Source organism: Barbus barbus, assembly GCF_936440315.1.
Source record: "Barbus barbus genome assembly, chromosome: 12".
In the NCBI taxonomy this organism is placed as follows: domain Eukaryota; kingdom Metazoa; phylum Chordata; class Actinopteri; order Cypriniformes; family Cyprinidae; genus Barbus; species Barbus barbus.
In genome coordinates this window covers 4,032,504-4,059,997 of record NC_136740.1, presented here as the reverse complement: position 1 = coordinate 4,059,997, position 27,494 = coordinate 4,032,504, and the positions used below count along the sequence as shown (strand labels likewise).

General features: G+C 37.3%; 1 protein-coding gene across 1 annotated transcript in view; it reads right to left on the bottom strand.

The window, feature by feature from the left end:
- LOC306877790 (glutamate receptor ionotropic, kainate 3-like) overlaps positions 1–27,494 on the bottom strand; it is a gene marked incomplete at both ends in the record, with an annotated part of 140,037 nt that overhangs the window by 29,868 nt on the left and 82,675 nt on the right. The window contains 3 exons of the mRNA XM_079429766.1: positions 8,292–8,495; positions 15,890–16,003; positions 20,447–20,554. Coding sequence (XP_079285892.1) covers positions 8,292–8,495; positions 15,890–16,003; positions 20,447–20,554 — 426 coding nt within the window. The remainder of the gene's footprint in view (positions 1–8,291; positions 8,496–15,889; positions 16,004–20,446; positions 20,555–27,494) is intronic.

Below are 27,494 nucleotides of genomic sequence, written 5' to 3'. Positions count from 1 at the left end.
ACGTAATTATAAATTAAGTACACAGACATAAACCACTTAAAATAAAGTGTATCAAGATTGTACTTAATGTGTATCTATACTGTACACCTTATCCAGCTGCACCTTAGTTTGATTTAACCCACCAGTACACAGCTAAAATACATGTAATACATTTCTAATTGCATTAAAATTACATAATATTACAAAGGCATGAGCTACTTAAAATAAAGTGGATCAATATTGTACTTAAGTGTACAAGTAGCTGTGTAACAGACTCGGTCTCTTACACATGTGTAACAGTAGCTGCTTCTTACATGTACATAATTGTAAGTACATTTTGTTTCATGTAAGCTTTCCAGCGCTGGAAAGAACTCAAGGAGCGGGAAGGCCTGCGATTGGATGCAGAGTTTGCTTTGTTTGTTCTCGATAGGTGAGTAACATTGGTTTTGCTTTGTTTCACAGAACTAATAGTTGCCTGGGTTGCGTACGTATGTGTGGGGTGGAGCCAGGGGTGGACTGGGACAAAATTTCAGGCCGGGAAATCTCAAACTCATCCAGGCCATCCCATAAACCCACAACAAAATCTGAAACCACAGACAACAATATTTTTTGCATGACCATCATCATCACATAAAAAAGTTAAAATCGCTAGGCTGAAGCCGTGCAAAATAATTCAAGGTTATCACTTGAACTTCCATTTTCCTTTTTAATTTTCCCTGACATCTCTCTGTCCCTTATGTGTATGTTTACTTTTTTCACTATTTTTTTTTTCATCAACACTTCTCCACCTTGTTGCAAAACAACCACCTCATTATAATTTGTTTGCACATAGTATACTTTTATTTTAGAAAAAAATAAGTATTACATTAGGACCATATGTTATTGTTTTATCTGACCTAAATGTCAAAATTGGTACAATAATAGCTACATCCTGAATATATCATTATAGAAAAATTCTTAATACTGAACATGATTTTGCATTATCATGGGTCATGTTTTATCCTATACGGAAAATTAAACATGGTATTATTAGGCCTATGGTAAAAGTAACCATGTGTTTTTTGGCAGACTGATTACCAATTGTATAACCAGAGTTTAACTACAAATACCATGGTGAACTATATAGTGTAAAACCATTGTTAATTTGTGTTTACCATGGTTTAACTATATAGTAACCATGTTAATTTTTGTTGTGTTGTTGTCTGCCTTAACTCCCTCTAAACCTGTTATAAAACGCTGTGAATATTTGTCTGCTAAATTCCTACTCTTTACAATAGTAATTATGTCCTTTTGGTAATTTTGCAGTAATTAATAGACTGCTATTGCTAACATTTTCTAGCAGTCTAATGTTTAACTAAGCAAACAAATACAAAACTACAATACAACAAAACTAAAATAGTCTATTTACAGATAAATAAAAAGTGTCAGCACTTGAAGTCCTGAACAAGACAGCTTTGCCTCTCTGCTCCACCTGGTCACTTCCACTCCATTCTCTAGTCTCGCATCCTTCTAACCGATTCATGATTTATTATTATAATTAATTTTTTTATTAATATTATTGAATGGCGAATTCGGAAACAATCACTTTAGTACATTCGGCAGGCAACAAAAACAACAACACCAAAAATATGTAGGGCAGCGGGCCAAATTGGCTGCCAGGCCACCGGAAATTCTCCCGGTGCTCCCAATGGCCAGCTATCAAAATAGGGGCGAGACACTTTTGGGGTAGGGGCGTGTTTGTTTTGGTGATTTCAAATATCCACATTGGCTACCAGAAATCACTTACCCCACCTTTAACTACTACTAAAAAAAAAACTACATAGATAAAATAAATAAAACAAACAAAACATAAATCAATAAAATGACAAAATTACTAAACCTTTAACTAAAATTAACATGAAAACAGATAATACTTAATAATAATAAAAAAAAACACTTACTGTTTAGAATACTAGGTTCGTAACAAATTCACATGTGCACACGTGGACTAATTTGAATTTTTTTGGTGAGTTCTTCTCATGTGCACATAAATACGAATAATTCATGCAATTATTAGTGAATGAGACCCAGTGAATTTGGCAGTGGGATGCCTGAAATATTGCTGTGTGAAAGTTGGGATTTTTATTTTTAATTCTTTCGCATATCTGATTATCCTTCATTTCAAGGGGCTTGGTGACCTACAAAGACGAATTAAGATGTCTAACTTATTTTGATAAACCTACACGAGCACATGCTATTAAATAGATGTACTAGGGCAAAGGCGTTTGGTAATTCAGTTATGAAACCATGATTTATGTGAACACACGGGGGTGACAGTTAAAATGTATCACCCTATGATTTAATGGCACTTTATCAGCCGAAAACAACCTCGTACTAATCCGTTGTTGCTTGTCGTCTTCTTTAAATCTACGAGCCCTCGATGGATGACCCCAAACGTGCATGTCACGGGCAGCAATAACACACACTCATCGTGTAAAGAACAATACCGAAGTAATGAAAATTCTGTAAGAGCTAATAAAAAATACTGATGAAAATAAATTGAGCTGATAAATAACTTTGACAAGAGCCATTAATAACAGCCTCTCAGTTCCCCGTACACTCACAACAAGGGCTCTCGAGCAACCGAGTTCTTGTCTATAGCTGAAAATACTCCATGTTTCCTGTAGCTTACATTGACGTACAAATGGCGAGGCAATCGGAAAAGCCATTCTAAGTTCATGGAAATAACTTCGGAAATCTCATTCCATTAAAAAAATTGTTTTCATGAAAGGCTCAAGCTGAAACATTTGGTGAGAATCGGTTGAGAAATCTTCAGAGATAAGGCTTTGAGTTTACTCACATGAAAACACTCTATCTAGCTCAGCCTCATGTGGCAGGCCGAGGTCAGGTCCCAGAGCTTGTTTCTTAGTTTGCTTTTCAGGTCTGCTGATTCCAGATCAGCTTATCTATATAGACAGCAGCAAGAAGGGCACTCAGCCACAAAATGAGTGCTCTTTAAAATACACACCGCACCGTCGATACTGTGCAGGCCATCTGATAAAGCTCAAGAATACTACACACCCAAATCCGTCGCATTGAGCTCAAAGTTTAAAACATTCGATTAGAAACTAAAACTGGTCAAAATCTTCGGAGAGGTATTTATAGAAAAGCAATGATTAAAAACACCAGGAGATCACAGGCTGAGAGCTGGGGTTTGGTTGTGAAAACCATTATAAGTGAGCTTGTTTATTATATCTGACATGTTCATAATCGACCGTCGAGCCCATTTGTATTCATCTTTTTTTTGTGTGTGTATAAATGATGACCTAGTGCAAAAATAAATTCTGTGTATCTGGTATTACCTGTGAATGTGGAATGAGATAGCAAACAGTTTACACCTGTATTTAGTGCCGTCCACTTAAAGATAACAGATTAACACCAGGTGTAAATTGAGTATGTATCCAGCAAACAATCTGCTGCTCTCATGCTGGAAACTACATAAGAATTGCATTGGCTTGTTTCTCTCTTCTTCAATTAGACTATCCCTAAAGGAATTTTACTAAATAGTAAGCCAGTCCTCATTCTCTTTCTTTATTCTGGCTACTCTTTGATATATATGGCAATTTATTTGTATTTTTTTTTTGGGGGGGGGGGGGGGGGGGGGGGGGGGTAACACTAACAGTAACACTATTTCAAGGACCAATTCTCGCTTTTAACAAGCATGCATATTGGCTGTTTATTAGTACTTATAAAGAAAATATTAATGCCTTAATCTGCATGAACATATTTTAAATCCTTTAATCATACAACATACTTAACTTGTCAACTACCTTACTAGCTATTAATAAGCAGAAATTATTTCAATAATTAGAGTTTAAATTAGAGAAAAGTCATATAGCTAATAGATAGTTAATAGTGAGAATTGGATCTTAAAATAAAGTGTGACTAATACGACTGTATTATTAATAGACACATCTTTTGATTTTAATAATATAGTAGTAAATGTTGGAATTAACATGAAATAATAAATAAATAAATAAATAAAATAATAATAAGAAAAAAAAGGTATTTAGGTATATAGCTTCTTCGTAACAAAATTTAAGAAGTTCAAAGTTAAGAAAAAAACATATTGGACTGCAGATCGAAATAAAATAATTATTGATATTCTTTAAAATGAGAGAAATCACTGACAATTTAGGCTAGGCTTCATCGACTGCAAAAAAAAGAAGAAGAAAAAAAAGAAACCATTTAATTTGCAGTGTTAATTTATGAATTAAAAGAAAGACAAGAAATAAATCAAACAAGAACAATCTTTTTTTTTTTCTTGTAATCAAGATTATTTTTTTTTCAAAATTACAAAATGAATGCTGAATGATGTTTGACTGAACATCTCCACTGCATAACCACATACAATCGCGGATGTCAGTCGCAAATATTAAACATGTTTAAAAAAAATATTTGTGAAAACGACTGGCAACGACTGGTTCTTGAATTCTAAGATTATAATCTTTAGACACCACACACTATGTGATTTTTCCGCCGACTGCAATCAGCGACTGAGCCCAACTGGAACAGACCCGGTCCGACTGGGCACGATCAGTGAAGTGAAGTGACATACTGCCAAGTATTGTGACCCATACTCGGAATTTGTGCTCTGCATTTAACCCATCCAACGTGCACACACACAGCAGTGAACACACACACACCGTGAACACACACCCGGAGCAGTGGGTAGCTATTTATGCTGCGGCGCCCGGGGAGCAGTTGGGGGTTCGGTGTCTTGCTCAAGGGCACCTCAGTCGTGGTATTGAGGGTGAAGAGAGCGCTGGACATTCACTCCCCCCACCTACAATCCCTGCCGGCCGGAGACTCGAACCCGCAACCTTTGGATTACGAGTCCAACTCTCTAACCATTAGGCCACAGTCATTAGGTTTGTGCTCCTCTCTGACTGTCAAAGACTAGAATCTGCTCCGGTCGTGGGTAACGGTCTTCAAATGTGTTGAGGTCAGTCTTAGAATGTTTCCACTAGTTGTGTAGTGTGTCCCATCTTAAGGTATTTACTAATCTTAATGTTAACTAATACAGAGTTCTGGCATGAAACTCTAGATGGTGCAGTCTGGTAGGTCTAACTCAATCTGACCTAATGACATCATTATCCCATGGCGCAGCTAATTCTCTCCTGTATTGGTAGCCAATGAGCTCTCTGCTCAACATTCAAATATATGACTAGTGCTTGTTGTAGCAGTTCACAGCGTGTTTCAGAAAAATCCTACACCTTCCCCAGCTCCACCTGTATAGATCTGCTTCGAGGTGATACATGTATGCTATATGGGGTTATTCATATGTGTTATATGTGTTAGCAGCAGCATTCCTTACATGCTCACAGCAGTATGTTGTGGTTATACTGGCAGTGGCAAGTCTCGGTACTTGCAAGTTTTTTTTCCCCCAGTTCAATTCTCTGCTGTGCGTTTTTTGATGAAAAATACTGAATGTCCATATTGTGTCTCTGCTCTGCTCTAGACTCATTACGCTACTCTGTCTGACCGTGTCAGTGCGTCGGCAGGTGTCCCCTCAAATTGTGCGGGGGAGAAGAGACGTTAGTACTGTGAGGGAGTAAAAGGTTTGAGGCTACACTCCTGAAAAGACATGCACGTCTACAACCCTGTTTGGACTGAATAATTACCTCAAACATATGACACTGGCTCAATAGGTTGCTAGTAAGATGTGGTGTACCCCAAATGCATAGAATAATTTGACATACAAAATGTTTCATTAAGCTTCATAGTAAGGTGTTAAAGTTAATAGACTAAGGTATCATTACCATTCAAACGTTTCTGAAATAAGTTTATTATACTCACCATGGCTACAGTAATATTACAAAAATATTATAACAATTTAAAATACTATAATATATTTTATTTGAATATATGTTCAAATTGATTTAACTCATACTGTTACGAATCCTGGCCATGCACTTCCGTTCACCCACCACCAGAGGTCACCCGCTCACCACATGGACTTTCACACTACACAGCACATTGGACTCCATTTCCCATCATGCATTGCACTGACGACACACAGCTGGCACCCATCTCTCATTACCCTGATTGCACTGCCCATCTCACAATCACCATCACACACACCATATAAGCCTGGGACTTGCTCGCGGCCGAGTATTGTTAGCCTGCTACCTTACAAAGCGTTCTTAGTTTTCATAGTCTTGCCTTGCCTTGTTTTCCTTTCCGTGTCTGACCCTGCCCGTGTTTTCTGGTTTTACCCTTCGCCTCTGCCGTTTGGAATATTGCTCTCGTTTCTGGATTATCTCTCTGCCTTGCCCCTTTGGATACTGTTCGCTGATCGTCGACCCACGCTTGCTCCACGGATTGCTGTGTCTTGCCCTAGCCATACCTGTTTGCCACTGTTTGACCCTGCCTGTTTACTGACCATGTTTTATAATAAAGCTTTGCATATGGATCCGCACGTCTCACGTCTCGTCAGCCCCGTAACACATACGATAGCAAAGCTGAATTTTCAGCATTGTTACTCCAGCCTTCAGTGTTACATGATCCTTCAGAAATCATTCTAATATGCTGATTTGGTGTAACAGTTGAAACCTGCTGTGCTGCTTAATATTTTAATATGATTACATTTAAATATAATTTAAATATACTTAAAAAAATCTGATTTCAAACTTTTGAACAGTGTATGTCATTACCATTTCAGCATCAAAAAAAGATGAAACAATTACAATTTTGTTATCAGTAGGTTATATGCTGAAAAGCAGTATTTTAAACAAAGAATATATATATATATATATATATATATATATATATATATGTATTATAAAATAAATGTCTGCACAATAAACTTACACTTCCAAAATGTATTTACCAAGCAGTTCAATGTTTAATCAATCAGGTTTTCATCAGGAACAAAACATTGCACTATATGGTAAATACATTTTTGTATTTTCACTGTAATTTCAATGTGCAAACTTATACTCCTAATGAGCTTAATTGTTTACAGATGGAGCTTCGTTAAGTGGTCATGTGTTCATCTTAAAAGAGATGCATTTGAACATTTGTATACTCCTGATGAAGGTCGTGTGACCAAAACGTTGTGTTAATAAATATTACCTTTTTGCAAGTTGCGATAGTGTGCGGGAATTGCTTGTCTGTTGAGGCGATCCACCTGGTTGGTCCTTTGTCCTACGCACCTATTACTTGCAGGTGTGCGATGGAGTTTGATCATTAATGTGCAAACATTAAAATTTGTATTTGTTTACTATTTGACTTATTTTGTTTTTGTCCTGCACTTTTTTCTCTCTAATCATGTAACATTGTGGTTTATGTGTGTAGATACAGTATACCTAGATGAGGTTCAAAAACATTAAACATTTATACTTTTATGCCAAAACCCACACTCCACTTCATTTGTTGGAGTTTAAGTCTAAATTGGCCTCAACCCTGCATAATTTGCACCTTGGAGTATCTCAGATTTCAAGCTGTAATATCAATTATTTTACGCGTTATTACTTTTCATACATTTGATGAGATAGTTATGTACTTCATATACTTTTTCACCTCCAGCCATTTACACACACACACATATCCCATCTCCATTTTTTGACTCTTCCAGCCATAATCCCTTTGTTCTCCTCAAGGTGACTGCAATCGGGCCGGATCTGGCCACAGCACAAGGAAGATTAAGCGCCGGTGCAGTAAGTCACCTCTCCCAACACTTCCAGCACCTTGCCATTGACTCGCACCATATGACTTCCTCCACTAAATGCCACTTAAGCTATTACAGCTCTCCAGCTCCGGGCTTCTGGTGACCTCAGAGGGTGAAGACAGTGAAAGGGCGATGGGATGGGAAGCCAGCACAGCAGCACCCTTTCCTGTGACAGGGCTTGCACCCACAGCCTGACAGCACTGAGACTTGAGAGAATGGGCTGGGGGTACATTGAGGGGAATCAGCTTTCAGCATTGTCTAGTTCTGCTGACTCGGCTGAGGCGTTTAAACGTGTATTCGCTGTGGCAGCACTTGCCGCCGTGTCTTCATGGTGTGTCAATGTGATCCAGGTGTGTTCTGTCACCTTTGCAGCACGTGTTTTGTGAGAGGAAGCAGTATTGGAGCAAGCAACACGTTCAGCTAATTGCATTATTGTGTCATCTTGGCATTTTGTTTAGTCATCAGAAAACCAGGAGAAAGGCTTTATTAAAGTGAAAGGCATAATTAGAGATGCAGGTACTGGTAAATCTGACTCAGCAGAAACAGCATTAGTGGTGTTCGTTACTTAATCGCTATGATGCTGTGCTACGTGAATACTTACGTGTTCCATGAGTTCCTTTATCATCCCATTCCACTGGCCTTTATCATCTTGAAACCCATACTTTCCATCCGACACCAGGTGGATCTCGTAGGAAAAACCCAGAATGCTGGCCAACTCCTTAAGCAGGTCAATACAGAAGCCCTCAAAGCGGTCATTGCCGACGAGTGCCTTGTCAGACTTCTTAAGCATGACGTATGGCTCCTCCTGTACAAAAACAAAATATCCAATGAGAAAAATCTTCAAATGAGCTGAGGTTTCTTATTCGGTTTACAGCACACACACTTTGCTGAGTGGAAGTACAGTAATCCCAACTGATATCTGGCTGAGTTGTAAAGGCAAACAAATGTACTTTTTTACATAACCCATGTTTTACAGTTATTGTTAAAAAGCAATTTCTGTGTAACTAGTGGCACCAAATGAAATTGCAGATTGTTTGTTTGAATGGCCTGAGATTGCAATGTTGGCTCACCAAATGATTTAAATATCAGGCTGGACTGTCTCAAACCAGTTTGAAGCAATTCTATTTGGCACCCCAAGTTGCATAGAATTCACATGTTTAAGTATAGGGTAAAGTAATTAATGATCCCATAAAATAGCATTAGATTTCAAGAAATTTTCATTAGATGTCATGATTTGTTGGGCTACTTTAGGAAACATCAATGAAAATACATTATGCATTCCCATGTCTCGACCATCCCACCCAGACATTATTTTACTCCGATGGTCCATGACAATCTCTACAGGTCATTATTTTGTCTTGCCTCCTGCATTCCCTCACAATGAAGAAAGCTGTGCTATACATGAAAGATCCCAAGATGTTCCTGGGATTGGCTCATGCAGGAGAGCTGGCATGAGGTACTCAAATGTTGGCCAGAGAGTAGGAGAGAGAGAGAGAACAGCCACAACCCTAGATACATTGGCCCTAAGGGGCTCTCAAAACTGAAGCCCTGGCTTGTTGTGCTGAGCCACAGTGATAAGCCTCTTTTACCCTGTGATGTTTACGAATATGTTGGAATGTTGTACATAGAACATCTTCCATGACCCAGACATCCTTAACATGTACATCTGGAATCCACAATGTAAGGGTTGATGGGAAGGAAGTTTCAGGAAAAGCCACATTGGCCAAACCAGCTGTCATCACCAACTGCTACACACACCTCTAGAACCATTCCCATCATCTGTGTCCATGGAAATCTTTGCTAAATCCTGGCCATACTAATCCCAATTGGTTTGAGAAGTGGCTTCGTGTGGGAACCAACCCATGCTGAAAATACGTGCTTCAATGTTACCCATGTTGCAGAAATGTCGCCATAAGTTTATATTTATCACTTTACGTTTAAGTTAAGTTTAAGTTTAAAGTGAAATATCCAATGAGTGGCACTATAACGCATGTTCAATACATGACCGTACACATGTTATGTTTTATAATGTTGGTATAGGCACATATTGAGGTGTTTTTATTATGTTGCTTCAGGTACATATTGCGCTAAAGGGGGAATGTTGCTGTAAGGTTAATGCTCTGTCATGTTGGAAAATAACAAACCACCAAATCAAACCCAACCCTCAACCTACTGTGTTAGAAAACCCAAACATATGAAGCTGCATATGTGATGCTAATATTTAAAATGATCAGTTTCCATATCTCACAAAATCTTAAAATTGTTTTGAGGTCATAACATAATAATTAGCATGGAACTGTGCACAAATTTGTCTATCTGAATTGAAACCCTGGCCTGTAAATCATTTGTGTGAAAGGAACAAAAGTTGTCAAGAGTTGTATTGCCTGTAGTGTTCATTTCAACTGGAAACTGCAGTGATTCGTAGGCATAGGAAAAGTTTTTAGAGTTTTGCAGAAATGTAGGAAGAGACACGTATATCTAATGAGCCTGGGGAGGTAGATCTGTCTGTGTCCTAGCTGTTGGGCCTGAACCAGGTTCTACAACATCTGAAATAATGTTAAGTGTTCTCACAATGCACAAAGGTCACTACCTAGTCCTCTGACACCACATATGATTGAGATTCCTTTTAAGTCCACTGAAAAGGCATCTGATTGGGCTGCTGACAAAACCATTCCGAATATATATTTTAAATTGCAAATTATTCCAACTAATCTACGGATGAGTTCCCATTACAGCATCAAAATGCTGTTATTATGGAACCATGTAAGTATCCAAGCTTGTGACGGGCTGGTGCAAGTTGCTTTACTTCAGTTTCCCATCTACAAACAGATGGTTTAGTGGAACGGTTTAATCAAACATTAAAACTCAAGTGAGTGGGTGCAACTGGTATTCTTCTGTAAAAATTGTCTATGTACTTGGAGATCTAAGAATTCCCCAAGCCAACAAAGGGCTTTACATCTATTGAATAACTCTTTGGACCTCTTAAGACCCCTTAAGTCTTAAGGCCTCCAAGGTGTTGCCAAGGAACAATGGAGGCAACAGACATTGTCTCTTATATTGAGACATGCTGACCTATCAACATATGAAGGATATTGAGCATGCCCAATATCACACCTATCATCAAATTGATCATTTTGGGCTTTTTGATATAGTCCATATGCACTTTCTGACCTACTGGATCTACAGTACCAACCAGGCTGGGACTAAATGTGTAATAAGAGGGAACCAGCAATATTCAAAAAAATACATTCACTTGAGTGAACAACTTTCCTTACAATAGGAACAAACAAGTAAAGTACATAAAATGTGTGAGGTATTTAAAAGCAATGGCTTCTGCTTAATGTTGAGGGCTTATTGAGGAGGTAATTCATTGGATTAGTCCTTGAGAAATCAGATCCCTTGACCTGTGACATTTTTCGTAATGGAGACAGATACAAATGTTTTAATGAAGCATTATGTCAGCACCAGTAGTTATAGTTATTTCAGAATTGCTCTATTTATTGCTTGCCGTGCATCTGATCAAACGCCCTCAAGGTGATCTTCACTATCTGTGTTTCATCAAACATTCTGTAACATACTTCTAGCCCTGGCAGCAATTTCCATTTTAGCCAGAAAACACAAAATGACACAAAACAAGTATTCAGCTGGCAGCAGGGAAAAGGACCAGCGTTCCAGTCATGCACGTTCATCCTTGAACTGAATTGGAGAATCCGTTTCATTGCAATTCTATGCCCTGTCCAGGCTTCTTAATAATAATAGATGCTTGTGAGTGTTGTGAAAAATATTTCAAGTGGGATCTGTCGAGATCTGAGATCTGTGCATTTTGAAAAGACTGTAAAATAAACTATTTATTTGAGAAGCCAAGATTAGTTGTCACACAGGAGAATTTTCACAAGGGCTATGTCAGCACTCTCAGTAACTAAATCAGTCCGCTCAGTCATTACATAAATAGTCCCATTACACCAATTCTTACCTACTTTATATTAACTGTCTCTAACTACTATACACTTACATTTAAATTAATAATTTGATACAATGCACTTATTGTGTTCATACATGTTGTTTTTTTTACATTGTATTCTTATTGAGATATACCTTCCTGTATTTACATCTATAATTAATTGATGTAGTTACATCTGTAATCACCCTACAACTACACCTAAACCCACATTTAAACCTAATTATAGGACCAGATCTGTCCCTAAACTTAACTGTATCCCAGCTCAATTTCCATTTTGGTTACACTTTCTCTTAAGGTGTCCTTGTTACAGTGTAATTATGCATTTAAAAGCTGAGTAATATTAATTAACTACATGTATTTACCATATGGTTAGGGTTTTGCTTAGTGTTACTTGCATGTAATTCTGCATAATTTATTGTTGTTATATTAGTAAGTACATGTAACGTAACAATGGCACTATGTGTTACCTCCCTTTTTCATGAACTGCTTTATATCATTATATATTGTTTACTATCAAAGTTTGTCACAAAACATCAGCGTCTGTTAAATTAATGGTTATTCTGTCAGTAATATCTAATCTAATAAGTATCTATAATATAAGCATCTTTAATATGTGCCTATACAAAAACACTGGCTGGGAAATATTCAGTAGAGTTCAAAGTGTCTCCATAGAAATATACAAATACAATATAAGGAAATTTAAGCTATACATGCAGGTATCATAAATCGTTGACATGCAACACATCTAAGAAAATAAAGTGATTTATATTTTTAAGCCTTTTTAGGTGTCAGCCTGTTTCAGATAAAACCATGAGCCATGGATTGAATAGATGTAGAACGAAACAAAACTTTGTACAAGTTGTCCAATTATCTCGATCAAAAAGTTTGTGGCCAAAAAAAAATCATCTATAACAGTTACCATCTGTTCTAAGCCCCCAATCTGTACAATTCCCTAAGGTTCGATGGCAAATAATTTTCTTTTTTTTCTTCTTTTAATACCTTCTCCCTCTTTCCCTGTATGAGTAGCAACATAAATTAACCATTTATAGATTTATAGACTGAAGTATGACACAAGACAAAAGTTTTGGGCTTCTTAATTATCAGCTGATGCAATCATATGATCATATAATATTCTAAGGTCCACAAATTAGACTTTGGCAATCTCAGAACCTGTTTGCATTTTTATTTTTTATTTTTTTTTGGTCAGTGTGCCTTCAGGATGTTGGTAAACCATAACTCTATAAATCACAATTGTTATGTGTCATTCTTTGTTTGTATTCAAAATTGTGTCACTTTAAAGTGACCCTTATTCAATACCACTATTTAATGTCTTTAAAAAAGTGGTTACTATCTTAAGATAACAATACCCAGGACCACTGCATGGTACTAGAGAATCACTGATTATATCCTATCAAGACGTTAACTCGTAATTATAGCCTTGCAGCTCAATCCACATTTAATGGCAGTGTTTATCCCTGTTGATAACTCATCTGCCTGTCCAAAATAAGTCCACAGAGGCTGTTGTCAGTACCACAAAATCCCGAAACATTCCTGTGACATGCATAAATGCAGCCCTCGGGGCATCTGTGAGAATGCAGCATTGAATGGGCACACATTTATTTTAAGACGTGTCATTTGTGCTATTATCTGGCAAATGACATTGGGTAAAGCAGAATTTCACCCAGCATGCATCTGCTTGTACCAGTAATAAGTTAAGGACACATGTCTTTAGTAAATCTCTGAAAATATAGAGAGAAACCAAATTGGCATGGGTCAGTGGCATTATCCAATAAGTGCACTGATTGAATTTTTAAAAGTACCTGTGCAAGGGTTAGCCGCTCAAGCTTATTGCTTATTTTTAGGGCTGTCAATCATAATTTTCAAACAAATTAACTAATTAAGCAAGTAACAATGGTAACATTTTATTTGAAAGTGTCCTGATTTCACATAACATACTTTATATTTCTATCCACCTTAACTTAAGCATGGCCACAGCCATTTGTAACTTGAATTCACAATTCATAAGTTTGGTGTCATTCGTATCCAGTTGTTATAGTTGAACAAAACCTGTTACACTAGTTTGTAGGGCAAATAGTTTTACAATTTACTGCACTTTGTTATTATTAAGTCTTGCATATTCACCGAAAATAAGTTACTTCCACATAGAAGTTAATATACTGTAATGCTTTATCCCTATTGATGTCACGAATCTGGTCCATGCTCTCCCTGTCAACCACCACTAGAGGTCACCCGTTCACCACAGTGACTTTTACACTCACAGCACATTGGACTCCATTTCCCACAATCCATTGCACAGATCACAGCTGTCACCATTCACACATCACACACACCTGATTATCATTTCACAATCACGCACTCACTATTTAAGTCTGGGACTTGCTCTTGCTCAGGGCCGAGTATTGATCTGCGTTTAGTGCTCACCTAGCGCTAGCTGCTTTACCGTGCCATTCCGTGTTTCTGTTGTGTTCCTGTATTGTTTGCATTTATCACTCACCTAGCGATAGCACTTTACAGAGCCATTGTCTTAGCCTTAGTCTTGCCTTGTTTTCCTGCCGTGTTTGACCCTGCTCGTGTTTCCTGGATTTACCCTTCGCCTCTGCCGTTTGGACTCTGTTCGCTCCCCGTTTGGATTATTGCTCTCGTCTCTGGATTATCTCTCTGCCTTGCCCCTTTGGATACTGTTCGCTGATCGTCGACCCACGCTTGCTCCACGGATTGCTCCGTCTTGCCCTTGCCATACCTGTTTGCCGATCTCTGACCCTGCCTGTTTTCTGACCATGTTCGGTAATAAAGCTTTGCATATGGATCCGCACGTCTCGTCAGCCCCGTAACAATTGAACATATGCATAGACATTGTCTACCACATTCTACACTAAACCATTTCACAAATTAAGTGCTATTTTTAATAGTTGGCACAGAATGTGTCAGAAATCTTTGACCGTTGCTGTTTTTTTTTTTTTTTTTTCTAGCACCATCTTGCACCAAAAGGCCAACATATTATAAGCTCATGCTCATGTCTGCCCCTTTAAATGCTAGAGCTCTTTAAATGCAGTTTACCAGTTTGAGGACACGCATCAGGAAAGAGCACATTTTACAGTGGAAGGCAGCAAGATAGTTGATTTACCCGCGTTTTAATATTTATGTGGTCATAAAGATTTTTAGAGGGACACTGAGGAATTTTAGGTCAGGTAGAATCTGCAATTTCTAACCCAGTCCGTTTGCTGGCTTCCAATGGCTGCAATACGCTGTCTTGTTTTGCCAACTGGCAATCCGGGGTGTCGAAATACTATTGGGTAAACTGGCAGAGGGTGGAGTCACAGAGACCAAGACAAAAACAGACATTCCTGGATCACACATTTCAAAGTAAGATTCCTAGCTGTAGTATTTATATATATATATATATATATATATATATATATATATATATATATATATATTTTTTTTTTTTTTTTTTTTAAATAAACAAGTATGTAAACTTTTGCACATTTCCTAAATATCTGCAAACATATTATGGAATTGTTATGCTTTCGAACAGTCAAAGAAAATTACATACAAGATGTTACTGTCCATGGTGTGAACGGGCCTCAAGACTTCATGTCAAGTTACCAGTGCAAACTGATAATAATATATAATAATATATCTCCATATAAATAACTTTTTATCATTATTCATCAAAAGTCATAAGAAAAACGTATGACTTTTGATGAATCAACATGCAAGTAGTAGCACCTGGAGCTACCTTGAATGCTCACTTCCATGTACAATGGAATTTAATATTGAATAAATTAATTTAAATATGAATTGTACTAAGTTAAATTTCCTATTTCAAATAGGCAAACTGTGTTGTGAGCTGGTACTGTCTCCAATTCAGAATTGTTATTTAGCTTACTAAAGCTGTCATGGTAGATGGTTGAGCCTCGAACTTTGACCTGGCTGAATCAACAACAGAAGATGTCTTCCCCTGTTTGAAACTATTTATTTCAAGGACTGAGACACTGAAAGGGACAGAGCTATTTGGCATTTCTGTGAGAGGAAATGAGAATCTGGAGCATGTGTGTTTCATTACTTGAAAAGCAGCCCGCACTCTGACCTGAAACAAGGTAAAGCACACTAGAAAAGATAGTGAAATTTGGAGAAAGAGTAAATTAGACGCAGAATTATAAAGCAGGAGACAGAAAGAGTGCTCTCCTTCACACATAGTTGCTTGATGACCTTACCAGAATGGTGGTGATGACCAGCGAGCGGTTGGAAAGCGAATCGGTGATGTTCATGCCGTTCTGCCTGGAGACCTCGGTGATGTTCAGCCCCCCAGATGCACTCCACTTCCCCACCTAGAAAAGATTCAATTTATGTAGTCAGAGCATGTTTCTCTTACCTGTGTGACCCATCTGACTGCATTAGCAGCCTTGAACTGAGCTCATCCAGAAGCATTAGTTGATTGGCTCTTCTGTTTTCATGCCAATAGATCTGTGCTTGGGCTCATGAGTAGCTAGGCCCTTGCATACACTCTGAATACATTAACATATAGGAAGGGCAATTGCACCAAAGGAGATTGCTTTTCAATTCAATTTTGCAAAAATAAAATGTTGAACAAAGTAAAAAGCTGAACGTATGGTATGAATTATAATCTAATAACATTGTAAAGGTGTTATATTTTTCTGGTGATCCAATACTCCTATCTCAGATTAATATGTAGCATCAACTATAAACAAGCTGTTAGTTGGTTCATTTCTAAGTTGCACTGTAAAAAGATCTTTATCCAAATCGTTATTTTGGTATTGTTTTCCAGTAAAAATGTCTAAACATACACTTGATACGTGTCATGATCACTGGAGCACGGAAACGAGGAGACGAGGAGATTCAGCAGATAATATTCACAAAGTATTTAATGGAACTCAAAAGCCATGGAACATGGAGACATCGAATGACATATGACAGCTGACACCAGACACATGGCTTATAAACAGTGGAGTAATAGGATAATTAAAGACACATGGCTGGGGACTAATATACTAATAACCAACACGGGGACAGGAACAGGAACTAACAAAATATGGGCACAAGACGCAGGGACAAAAGACTGACAACACCATTACATAAGATCTATGGTTCTGAATTAGTTTGAATGTCTCTGATTTGCATGTTGACCAATTTTGCATGCTCGAGGCGTACTTGGGAAAAAAGTTTCTGGCCTTTAAAAATAATCTGTATCAGTATGTGTGTATCATTCTAAAAGTCAACAGTTTCATGTTAAACCAGTATAGAAAGACAAAAGGTGTGTGTTATCGGTAACAGTTTCATGTTAAACCAGTATAGAAAGACAAAAGGTGTGTGTTATCGGTAACAGTTTCATGTTAAACCAGTATAGAAAGACAAAAGGTGTGTGTTATCGGTAACAGTTTCATGTTAAACCAGTATAGAAAGACAAAGGGTGTGTGTTATCGGTAAAAGTTTCATGTTAAACCAGTATAGAAAGACAAAAGGTGTGTGTTATCGGTAACAGTTTCATGTTAAACCAGTATAGAAAGACAAAAGGTGTGTGTTATCGGTAACAGTTTCATGTTAAACCAGTATAGAAAGACAAAAGGTGTGTGTTATCGGTAAGAGTTTCATGTTAAACCAGTATAGAAAGACAAAAGATGTGTGTTATCGGTAACACTTATTCACTATTAACTACGACTTTTCCTTTTTAATTAGAATAGATTCCTAATTTGCATCTTATTAATAGTTAGTAAGGTAGTTGTTAAGTTTAGGTATTGGGTAGGATTAGGGATGTAATATAAGGTCATGTAGAATAAGGCATTATTATGTGCTTAGTTACTACTAATAAATGGCTAATATTCTAGTAATATGCATGCTAATAAGCAACTAGTTAAGAGACCTTAAAATAAAGTGTTACCGTGTTATCAATAGTGTTTTTGTTCTTAATAGAACTAGCTGTCCATCCTTTGACAATAAAAATATCCAGGAATGCATTTAAAGCATTTTAAGTTTTGGAATATTATTTATTCTTTGTATCCTATGTATATTTAGCTATTTAAACTGTTATAGTGTGACGATACTACTACTACTACTACTACTAAATGTTTCTTGAGCAGCAAATTAGCATGTTGGAATGTTTTTTGAAGGGTCGTGTGACAATGAAAACTGGAGTAACGATGCTGAAAATCCAGCTTTGCACAACAGTAATAATATTCAAATATAATTCAAAAGAAAATAGGAATTTTAAACTGTTATCATATTTCGCAATATTACTGTTTTTACTGTACTTTTTGATCACATAAATACAGCCTTGGTGAAAATAAGGTACTTTTTTTTTAATACAATCTTAATTATCCCAATTTTTGGCCAGTGTTGTATAAAATATAAAGTTGTATTAACTGGTTGTACATTATCCAAACTATCCAAATATATCATAAAACTACTCAAGACAAGATATGTTGCTCAGTATTATTTTGCAAGCTAATTTGTTTAACTCTGCAGTGGGACCGATCCAGCTGATTATCAGTCAATGAATCTATTTTAGCCGAAGTGTTCTATCTGCCTTGAGGGATATTAGAAATGAAAAAAACGTACAATTAATTAAGGTACAAACACACATACACAAACAAACACACAGCAAGAGGCAGACAGCAGAGGGAGTTGAAATAGTTGTACTGTAAATAATCCCTCTAATATCAGCACATAGCGAATCTGAGCAAATTAAGATAGTTTTGCACAAGCAATCCCCTGCAGCGAGAAAAAGGAAGTCCTGCATATTGTTCAGTCACTCCTCAACAAATCATTACTACAAATGGACTCATAGCTGTCTGTATCCATCTCTGTCTGAGGGAGTGCGGCAATTCCCTCTCCTGCACCACCACTACTGCTCCCATATTCATCCACAAGAGCGGCAAATCTCACGCAGGTGCAAAAATCATCCGATAACACCTCTCACCTGATGCAAAACCTAACATATGCATATGACTTGACACATGTATTAGTTACAGATTGTGCAAATTCAGCGTGATGCACGTTTCAAATGATATGCTATGCCACTTTATAGGGTGATGTTCCATTATTGCAAATTGACTGCAATTAACTCAATTCATTAAAAGTGATTATCAGGGGAAGGCACAATTATTTATTCACACTGCCGACAGGAGACTTTCTTGGCCTTCTCAAAACCTACTTATTCAAATCTAAAATGCAGATTAATATAATTTTTTCCCTCTGTGAATGTCTACTTCTAGAAAACATTACATATGCGGTCTACTAAGGGAAATCTATACATGTTACTCGGAATTGCATTAGATTTCCCTACAGAATTGTGGCTTTTATCATCTTGCATGTATGTGCTACTGAATTCGAGTTGGTGATAAAGTACAGATTTTGTGGAGGTGTTTGGTGCAGTGGAGCTGCACAATGAATTTTATTCTATTCGTGATCATGATTTCTGCTTCTCTCAGTTTATTAAGCATAATTGTTTGCGATATGTGCCCACTGGTTATCCCGAAAACGTTTCATTTCAATTTGTAATTTGAGTTATCATGCATTGTTAAAAAGCCTCCACAAGTTTCCATGATTGTGGTTGCCAGATGTCAAGCCTTTAAATCCCCCAATCAGAATTATTTTCTTAAATTGATACCTTTCTTTTTTTTTTTTTTGCCCAGTGGTTTACTTAATCTTCCCAACCTGGCAACCATATGCACATATTCTGTCTATAGAGAAGAAATGCATACGAGCTGAAAAGATCGGTCGACATGTAAGCTGGAGTTCTGCTCAAATAAAAGTGTAATACAGCCAGTGTGTTTTCTTTCATGTAATCAGTTATCTATCCTGAAAACATTGCATTTGAATTTGTCGTTTTAATTTGTAACATGCCTCTACAAGTTGTTGCAGTTGCCAGATCTCAAGTGTTTAAATCCCCCAATCAGTTTTTTTTTATTATTATTATTATCACATCGAGCTGAAAACACTGGTAAACATGTAGTTTAGTAATCTAAGTTTGAAACATTAAATAAAATTAAATAAAAAATTATTAATCGGGATTATATTTTTTTGAGCACAATAACAGTGATTAGCCATTGTTGTACACCTCTGTGGTGCAGTTTAGTACAGTTTTGTCTTCTCTAACAGTGTTTGCACACTTTGCTCAATTAAAATTTTGTATCCAAAGTGTGACAAGTCATCAATAAAATTGTAGTGCTAATTTTGCACTACTCGCACTTCTTCTCACAGAAGTGAGCGCAGCTATACTTATATACCTCATTACTGCACAAAAGCATGCTATGTGCAACTTCAGCCAGTCATTAACGGAGGCTTGTAATTAACAGTAATTTGTACACTAATCCAATTTGCTTTATGATCCACTAACTTATGCTTATGTTTAAACACCTCATTTGCTTCCTTGTTAGGAGCTAAATTAAACGTAAGACACAAATTGCTCTTTATTTGAAAACAGCAATGGTGACCAAATGAGACAAGGTACAAGAGGTTTGAGTATGCTAGACTGTGAGATCAGAAGGTTATTTGAGGGAAGAAACTATCCTTTTCAATGACGCATTTGTTCCTAGGCAGCATGAAAGTTTCTGGCATAATTGACTATGCAAAACAAAAGTGAGTTATTACACATTGTTTAACAGGCGAGCATTAGCAGAAGAAAACAGCTTTTAATCATATTATCCCTCCTGCTATGCAAAAAAGCATGAAGACACAGCAAAAGCATTATTATCCAATGTGTGCTACGTTGTGTCGATTTGAGACAGTTGTTATGTATTTGTGTGGTGGTTTACCTTTTGAAGGCCATCCTCCTTAAGGCTCACAATGTCAAGATCAAAGTCGGTGCGCAGACCTGTAGTTCTGTTGAAGCACAGCCGTCCCGTCAGGCCATCCCAGTGAGACTTCAAAGATAAAAGAAAGAGATTCAACAATTAATACACACCAGGGTTGTGCAATATTCAGAATTTAATTGAGACTGTTGTTTCAATCCCAATTGAATTCCCCAATTTGAATTTAATTTAAATCAACAAAGGAGGCAGAGCTGAAGTTTCAATGACAATTTACAAAAAAAAAACAAAGATGGATTTTCAGTTCTTTTTGGCATCCCCATATACAGTGAATGCGGTTTAAATCAAATATAAAATGAGAGAGCCACTTTAAATGAGCTTAAATAGGCATGTTATGTCATCGAGTTTAAGGGGCATATTCAGAAACATTAAATTAAATTAATATTAAACATTGAAATACCACCTACAGTACAATTAGTATTTAATTTGCTTTCATTATAGTTCACATATTACCATATTATGTTAATACATGCTCTATTTAACCCCAAAGTCTTCAAAATGAGCCAAAATAAAGTTGTCTAGAATTGACAGTACAGGGGAAAATGGAATTTCCTGATACTCATTTATTATTAGCACACTTAAAATAGTTACAATTTTGCAAAATAATGTCAATATTTATTTATATAAATAATAATAAACAAAAATGTAAAAATGTAATTGATATTTTGTGATGTTGTGGTATGTTAAATATTTTGACAGCATTAAACTTGCTTTACAGAAATAACCGGGCGAACGAGACGTGCGGCTCTATGTGCAAGCTTTTATTAATAAACATAGTCAATAACAGGTAGGCTTATCAAACCACAGTGAACGGGTATGGCACGGGCAAGACACAAGAGTATTCCTAGAACAAGCGTGGGTCTTTGATCGGCGAACAATACTGAGGCAAGGCAGAGAGATAATCCAGGTAAACGAGCAGTGGTCCAAGAGAGGTGCAAAGAGAGTCCGAATGGCAAGGCAAAGGGTTAATCCAGGAAACATGGGCAAGAATCGAAACACTAGAAAACACACAAGGCAAGGCAAGACTAAGACAACAAAGAGGGTTCCGTATCGCAGCTAGAACTAGGAGAGTTATAAATGCAGAACAATACTGGAACTAAACAGAAAAACACAGAATGGCTCGGTAAGGCAGCTAACACTAGGGGAGTGATAAACGCAATACAATACTCGGCAGAGAGGAAGAGGAAGTCCATGGTTTATGTAGGGTGTGTGATCAGTGCAATCAGCTGTGTGTCGTCAGTGAAATGGATGATGGGAATTGTAGTCTGAGGTGGCGTGCAACAGTTAGTGTGGTGCAAGAGTCCATGTGGTGAGCGAGTGACCTCTGGTGGTGAGTTAACGGACGTTAATAGATTAGATTCATGACAATATCAAACCAGTTGAGGAAAATATGTTTTATATATTAGGAAAAAATAGTAAACATTGCATGATGTATGATGTAATTGTTGATGTTTTATTAGACTAATGAAATTCAATTTTTGGTGCATTGTTAAACTAGCTGAAACAAAATAAGTTTTAATTAAATTTCCAATTCAGCTTCCTGTGGTGTGTGTGTCAGAATTCACACTCATGAATTAAAAGGAGTCAATTCTGAATTTTGTCCAAGTATGGTACACTTGTGCTTGCACACACACCCCAATATACATCCTTATAAGCGTGCGCACACACACACACACACACACACACACACAGCTTCTATTTCCTTTTTAATTACATTTTACATTCCAGCGCCTCAGACACATCTTCCCCCAAGACCTCCGTCCTAATTAACGACCATCTCACTTGCAACAATCTCTAGAGACAGAAAAAATTACATTGCAACTCCTCCCCATTCTTTCCTCGTCCCCTAAGCAAAGAGTTCCTCCCCAAACAACACACACTGATCTCCAGCCCTCTCCATAACCTCTTCCAAATGAAACACCTCCATTATTTTTCAGGAGCGAGGAGATTTCACAGGAACGTGTGTTCTCCACTATGCCAAAGAGAGACAACACTCTCCAATCCAACTCTACGGCCCTCATTTTGCTCTTCTGTCGTATGCGCCGCTCCACAGAGCTGTGTTCAACAACTCTAATCTGCATATTATGAGTCCCAATCAAAGTCTCTCTTGTGAGCTGAAATAAGAGCTGATTATGACGAGCACATTTGCGTGCGAAGCACACGGTGATGAGAAAGTGGGACATGTTAGTTTAGTAGTGCAGGGCCAGAATAGTATGAACACAAACTCATTGCAATCAACTTATCTACTGCACTTAAATGAGGCAATTAAAATGGATGGTAAATGATGATTGTTTATCAGGTAATCTCCAGCGTTAAAACTAAAGATTGCCTCTGAATAATGATGCAGTATTTATCAGTAGTAAAAGTATTTACTAATGACTAATTGGTAAAGGTACTTGGACATTTAGGTCAAAATTAAATATATAGGAATGTCACTGATATCACAGGCACACTTTTCAAGGTAAACAACTCACAAAAATGAGTCTGCATTAAATTATATCTACAGACAGACAGACAGACAGATAGATAGATATAAATAGATTGATATATATATATATATATATATATATATATATATATATATATATATATATATATATATATATATATATATATATAGATAGATATAGATAGATAGAACATGCCTTAGTTCTCCATAGAACTATACAAATACTTTTTTTTCATATGCACATAAAATCATCCTAAAAGGACATTTCTATGCAGAACCCCATATTATGTTTGTAACCCACACATTTGACTATACATGTTTTAATCACTCATTGTGTATGTCTTGCTTTTAATAAGTATTGAATAGCTTAAGCCTTAAAGGGTAATATTCATGTTTGGTATGTATGAGTTTGAAAATTCATGCTTTAAATGTTTCTTCCAATCAATTCTTTGTCAAATGTATCATAGTCTTGTTATAGAAATCATGTTCAAAAGTATACTTTGCAAGAGCCTGTAAAGTTCGGACCTCTGACTGAACAGATAACATGTTGATTTATTGATCTGGTGGAGGAACAGAGCAACACCCCAAGCAAGGACAGTATCTAATTGGTCAAGACGTCCAGATGGGACGGTCTGAAAGACGAGTTTAAAAACTCAGGACACCATCAAACTCTCTCTTAGTCACTCTTCTTCTTAAAAATGCTCTCTTGGTCACCCTTCTCCTTTTTCTTCTTTTTTGCCACTGTGTTTTGACGCTGCTCTTTGAGCGTGCTCTGGCCCACGTGCCAGCTGCTACCATAATGAGAAGAAAACCACCTAGTCTCGTTACATCCTTTTATTCTTTTACTTTAGTTTATTTTCTTTCCGTGGAGTTTTGTGTTCTAATGTAAGTTTGCTGCAAAGTCCAGCTCCGACTGCACTCGCTTCAAACTTCAACCAGACCAACTCCGCATCCTCAGCCAATGCCCAAGACGTCACTTCAAAGACTACTGAGCTCTCAACCAATCAGACACTTCGGGGAACCCCCTTTCCTGCAACAATGACAACAAAAGGGATTCCCTTTGCAAAGCAAGCAAGTAACACCTCCATGTTCTAACTGAATCAGGTGCAGTTAATGTAAATGTTTGCCTCATTGAGAAATGCAAAGCGAGGGTTAAATAAGTGATTGATCGTTGTTAACCCACTGGGGTCTGAGGTAATTTTGGGGCCCTTGAGATGTGTTGACATGCCCTGATATTTGTGCTTATTTCAGCTACTTATAATATACTATTGACCAACATGTATTTTTTTTTTGTATTCAGCACAAACTATGCTACAATAATATGTGACCAAGGTGGATGTATAGGTCTATGCAACATGAACATATTAACATATTCCTATAAACTTGGGATTTCACATTTTCATTCTCTTAAACTCATCTTTTCCTTACTTTCGCTCTTTCTGCAACGTGTGAATGTGTGAATGCTTGTGTTCATGTGTTATATTAGTTTATGTCTTAGGTTTATATAAATACAATCTTATTTATATTGAAAATAGAAGTATCTTGTGTTTTGTGCTCACAAGTTAATGTCTTAATCTGCCGATCTTGTTACTGTGCTATTTAATAGTGTTTTCACTATATTTTGGATTTTAATATCCAGTGCAGAGTTTGTTATACGGCTCGTTCATTGAATCGCCGTAAAATCATAAATGATTCCCTTTGAGCTAAATTAAACTATTTAACTTCTATTAAACTTCTTTAAATTACATATTAATATTACGTTTTTATTACGTTACATATATATATATATATATATATATATATATATATATATATATATATATATATATATATATATATATACACATATATATATACACACACAGTATCTCACAGAAGTGAGTACACCCCTCACATTTTTGTAAATATTTTATTATATCTTTTCATGTGACAACACTGAAGAAATGACACTTTGCTACAATGTAAAGTAGTGAGTGTACAGTTTGGATAACAGTGTAAATTTGCTGTCCCCTCAAAATAACTCAACACACAGCCATTAATGTCTGAACTGCTGGCCACAAAAGTGAGTACACCCCCAAGTGAAAATGTCCAAATTGGGCCCAAAGTGTCAATATTTTGTGGGGCCACCATTATTTTCCAGCACTGCCTTAACCCTCTTGGGCATGGAGTTCACCAGAGCTTCACAGGTTGCCACTGGAGTCCTCTTCCAGTCCTCCATGATGACATCACAGAGCTGGTGGATGTTAGAGACCTTGCGTTCCTCCACCTTCCGTTTGAGGATGCCCCACAGATGTTCAATAGGCTTTAGGTCAGGAGACATGCTTGGCCAGTCCATCACCTTTACACTCAGCTTCTTTAGCAAGGCAGTGGTCGTCTTGGAGGTGTGTTTGGGGTTGTTATCATGTTGGAATACTGCCCTGTGGCCCAGTCTCTGCTTCAGTATGTCACAGTACATGTTGGCATTCATGGTTCCCTCAATGAACTGTAGCTCCCCAATGCCGGCAGCACTCATGCAGCCCCAGACCATGACACTCCCACCACCATGCTTGACTGTAGGCAAGACACACCTGTCTTTGTACTCATCACCTGGTTGCCGCCGCACATGCTTGACACCATCTGAATGAAATAAGTTTATCATGGTCTCATCAGACCACAGTAGATGGTTCAAGTAATCCATGTCCTTAGTCTGCTTGTCTTCAGCAAACTGTTAGTGGGCTTTGTTGTGCATCTTGTATAACAGTGTAACCAATCTTTAGAAGAGGCTTTGTAAGGGTAATCATCTTTAGAAGAGGCTTCCTTCTGGGACAACAGCCATGCAGCCATGCAGTGTGCGGCGTATGGTCTGAGCACTGATAGGCTGACCCCCCACCCCTTCAACCTCTGCAGCAATGCTGGCAGCACTCATTTGTCTATTTCCCAAACACAACCCGCTATATCGTCTTGGCCACCATGCTGCAGCTCAGTTTCAGGGTCTTGGCAATCTTCTTAGAGCCTACACCATCTTTATGTAGAGCAACAATTCTTTTTTTAGATTCTCAGAGAGTTCTTTGCCATGAGGTGCCATATTGAACTTCCAGTGACCAGTATTAGAGAGTGAGAGTGATAACACCAAATTTAACACACCTGCTCCCCATTCACACCTGAGACCGTGTAACACTAATGAGTCACATGACACCGGGAGAGAAAATGGCTAATTGGGCCCAATTTGGCCATTTTCACTTAGGAGTGTACTCACCTTTGTGGCCAGCAGTTTAGACATGAATGGCTGTATGTTGAGTTATTTTGAGGGGACATCAAATTTACACTGTTATACAAGCTGTACACTCACTACTTTACATTGTAGCAAAGTGTCATTTCTTCAGTGTTGTCACATGAAAAGATATAATAAAATATTTACAAAAATGTGAAGGGTGTACTCACTTCTGTGAGATACTGTGTGTATATATATGTATGTGTAAATATGTATACAGTCATGGCTAAAAATATTGGCACCCTTGGTAAATATGAAGAAAATTAATCTGCATTGTTAATCCTTTTGATCTTTTATTTATTTTTTTTAAATCACAAAAATCTAACCTTTCATTGGATAATAATAATTTAAAATGGGGGGTGGGGTGGGGTCATTATGAAATAAATGTTTTTTTGTTTGTTTTGTTTTTTTCTTTCTCAAATACATGTTGGACACAATCATTGGCACCCCTACAAATTCGTATGAGTAAAATATCTTTGAAGTATATTCCCATTCATGTTCACAATTTTGAGCACTCCAGGGTGATTATGAACATGAAATGATCCAGCCATGGCTTCCTGTTTCACATAAATATAAATAGGAGGGAAAACAAAGCCCAAATTTCCTTAATCATCCATCTCAATGAGAAAACCAAAGCATATATTTCTAATGTGCAGAAAAAGATAATTGAGCTTCACAAATTAGTGAAGTGGCGTTAAGAAAAGAGCTAGATCAGTGAAAATTCCCATTTCCACCATCAGGGCAATAATTAAGAATTTACAAACAACAGAAAATGTTACGAAACTGCCTGGAAGAGGACGTGTGTCTATGCCACCCTAATGCAAGGTGAGGAGGAGTGTTTGAGTGAATGAATGAATGAATGAATGATGCATTTAATGATGCATTTATATAGCGCTTTTATTGTGTATTGCCGTACACACAAAGCGCTTTATAATCATGTGGGGGTCTCTCCTCAACCACCACCAGTGGCTAAAGACCACAGCTGGAGAATTGCAGAAAATAGTTGAGTCTCGAGGTCAGAAAACCTTCAAAAAAATGTCAAACAGCACCTACATCACCATATGTTGTTTGGGAGGGTTTCAAGAAAAATTATTCTAGCTCATCCAAAAACAAACTCCAGCATATTCAGTTATCAGACACAACTGGAACTTCAAATGGGACTGGCTTCTATGGTCAGATGAAAACAACAAAAAAAAAGGCTTTTTTTGCAGAAAACACTCAAGATGGATTTGGTGCACACAGGGATAACAAGTACCCCATGTGTACAATTAAATATACTGCTGTATTTTTTATGT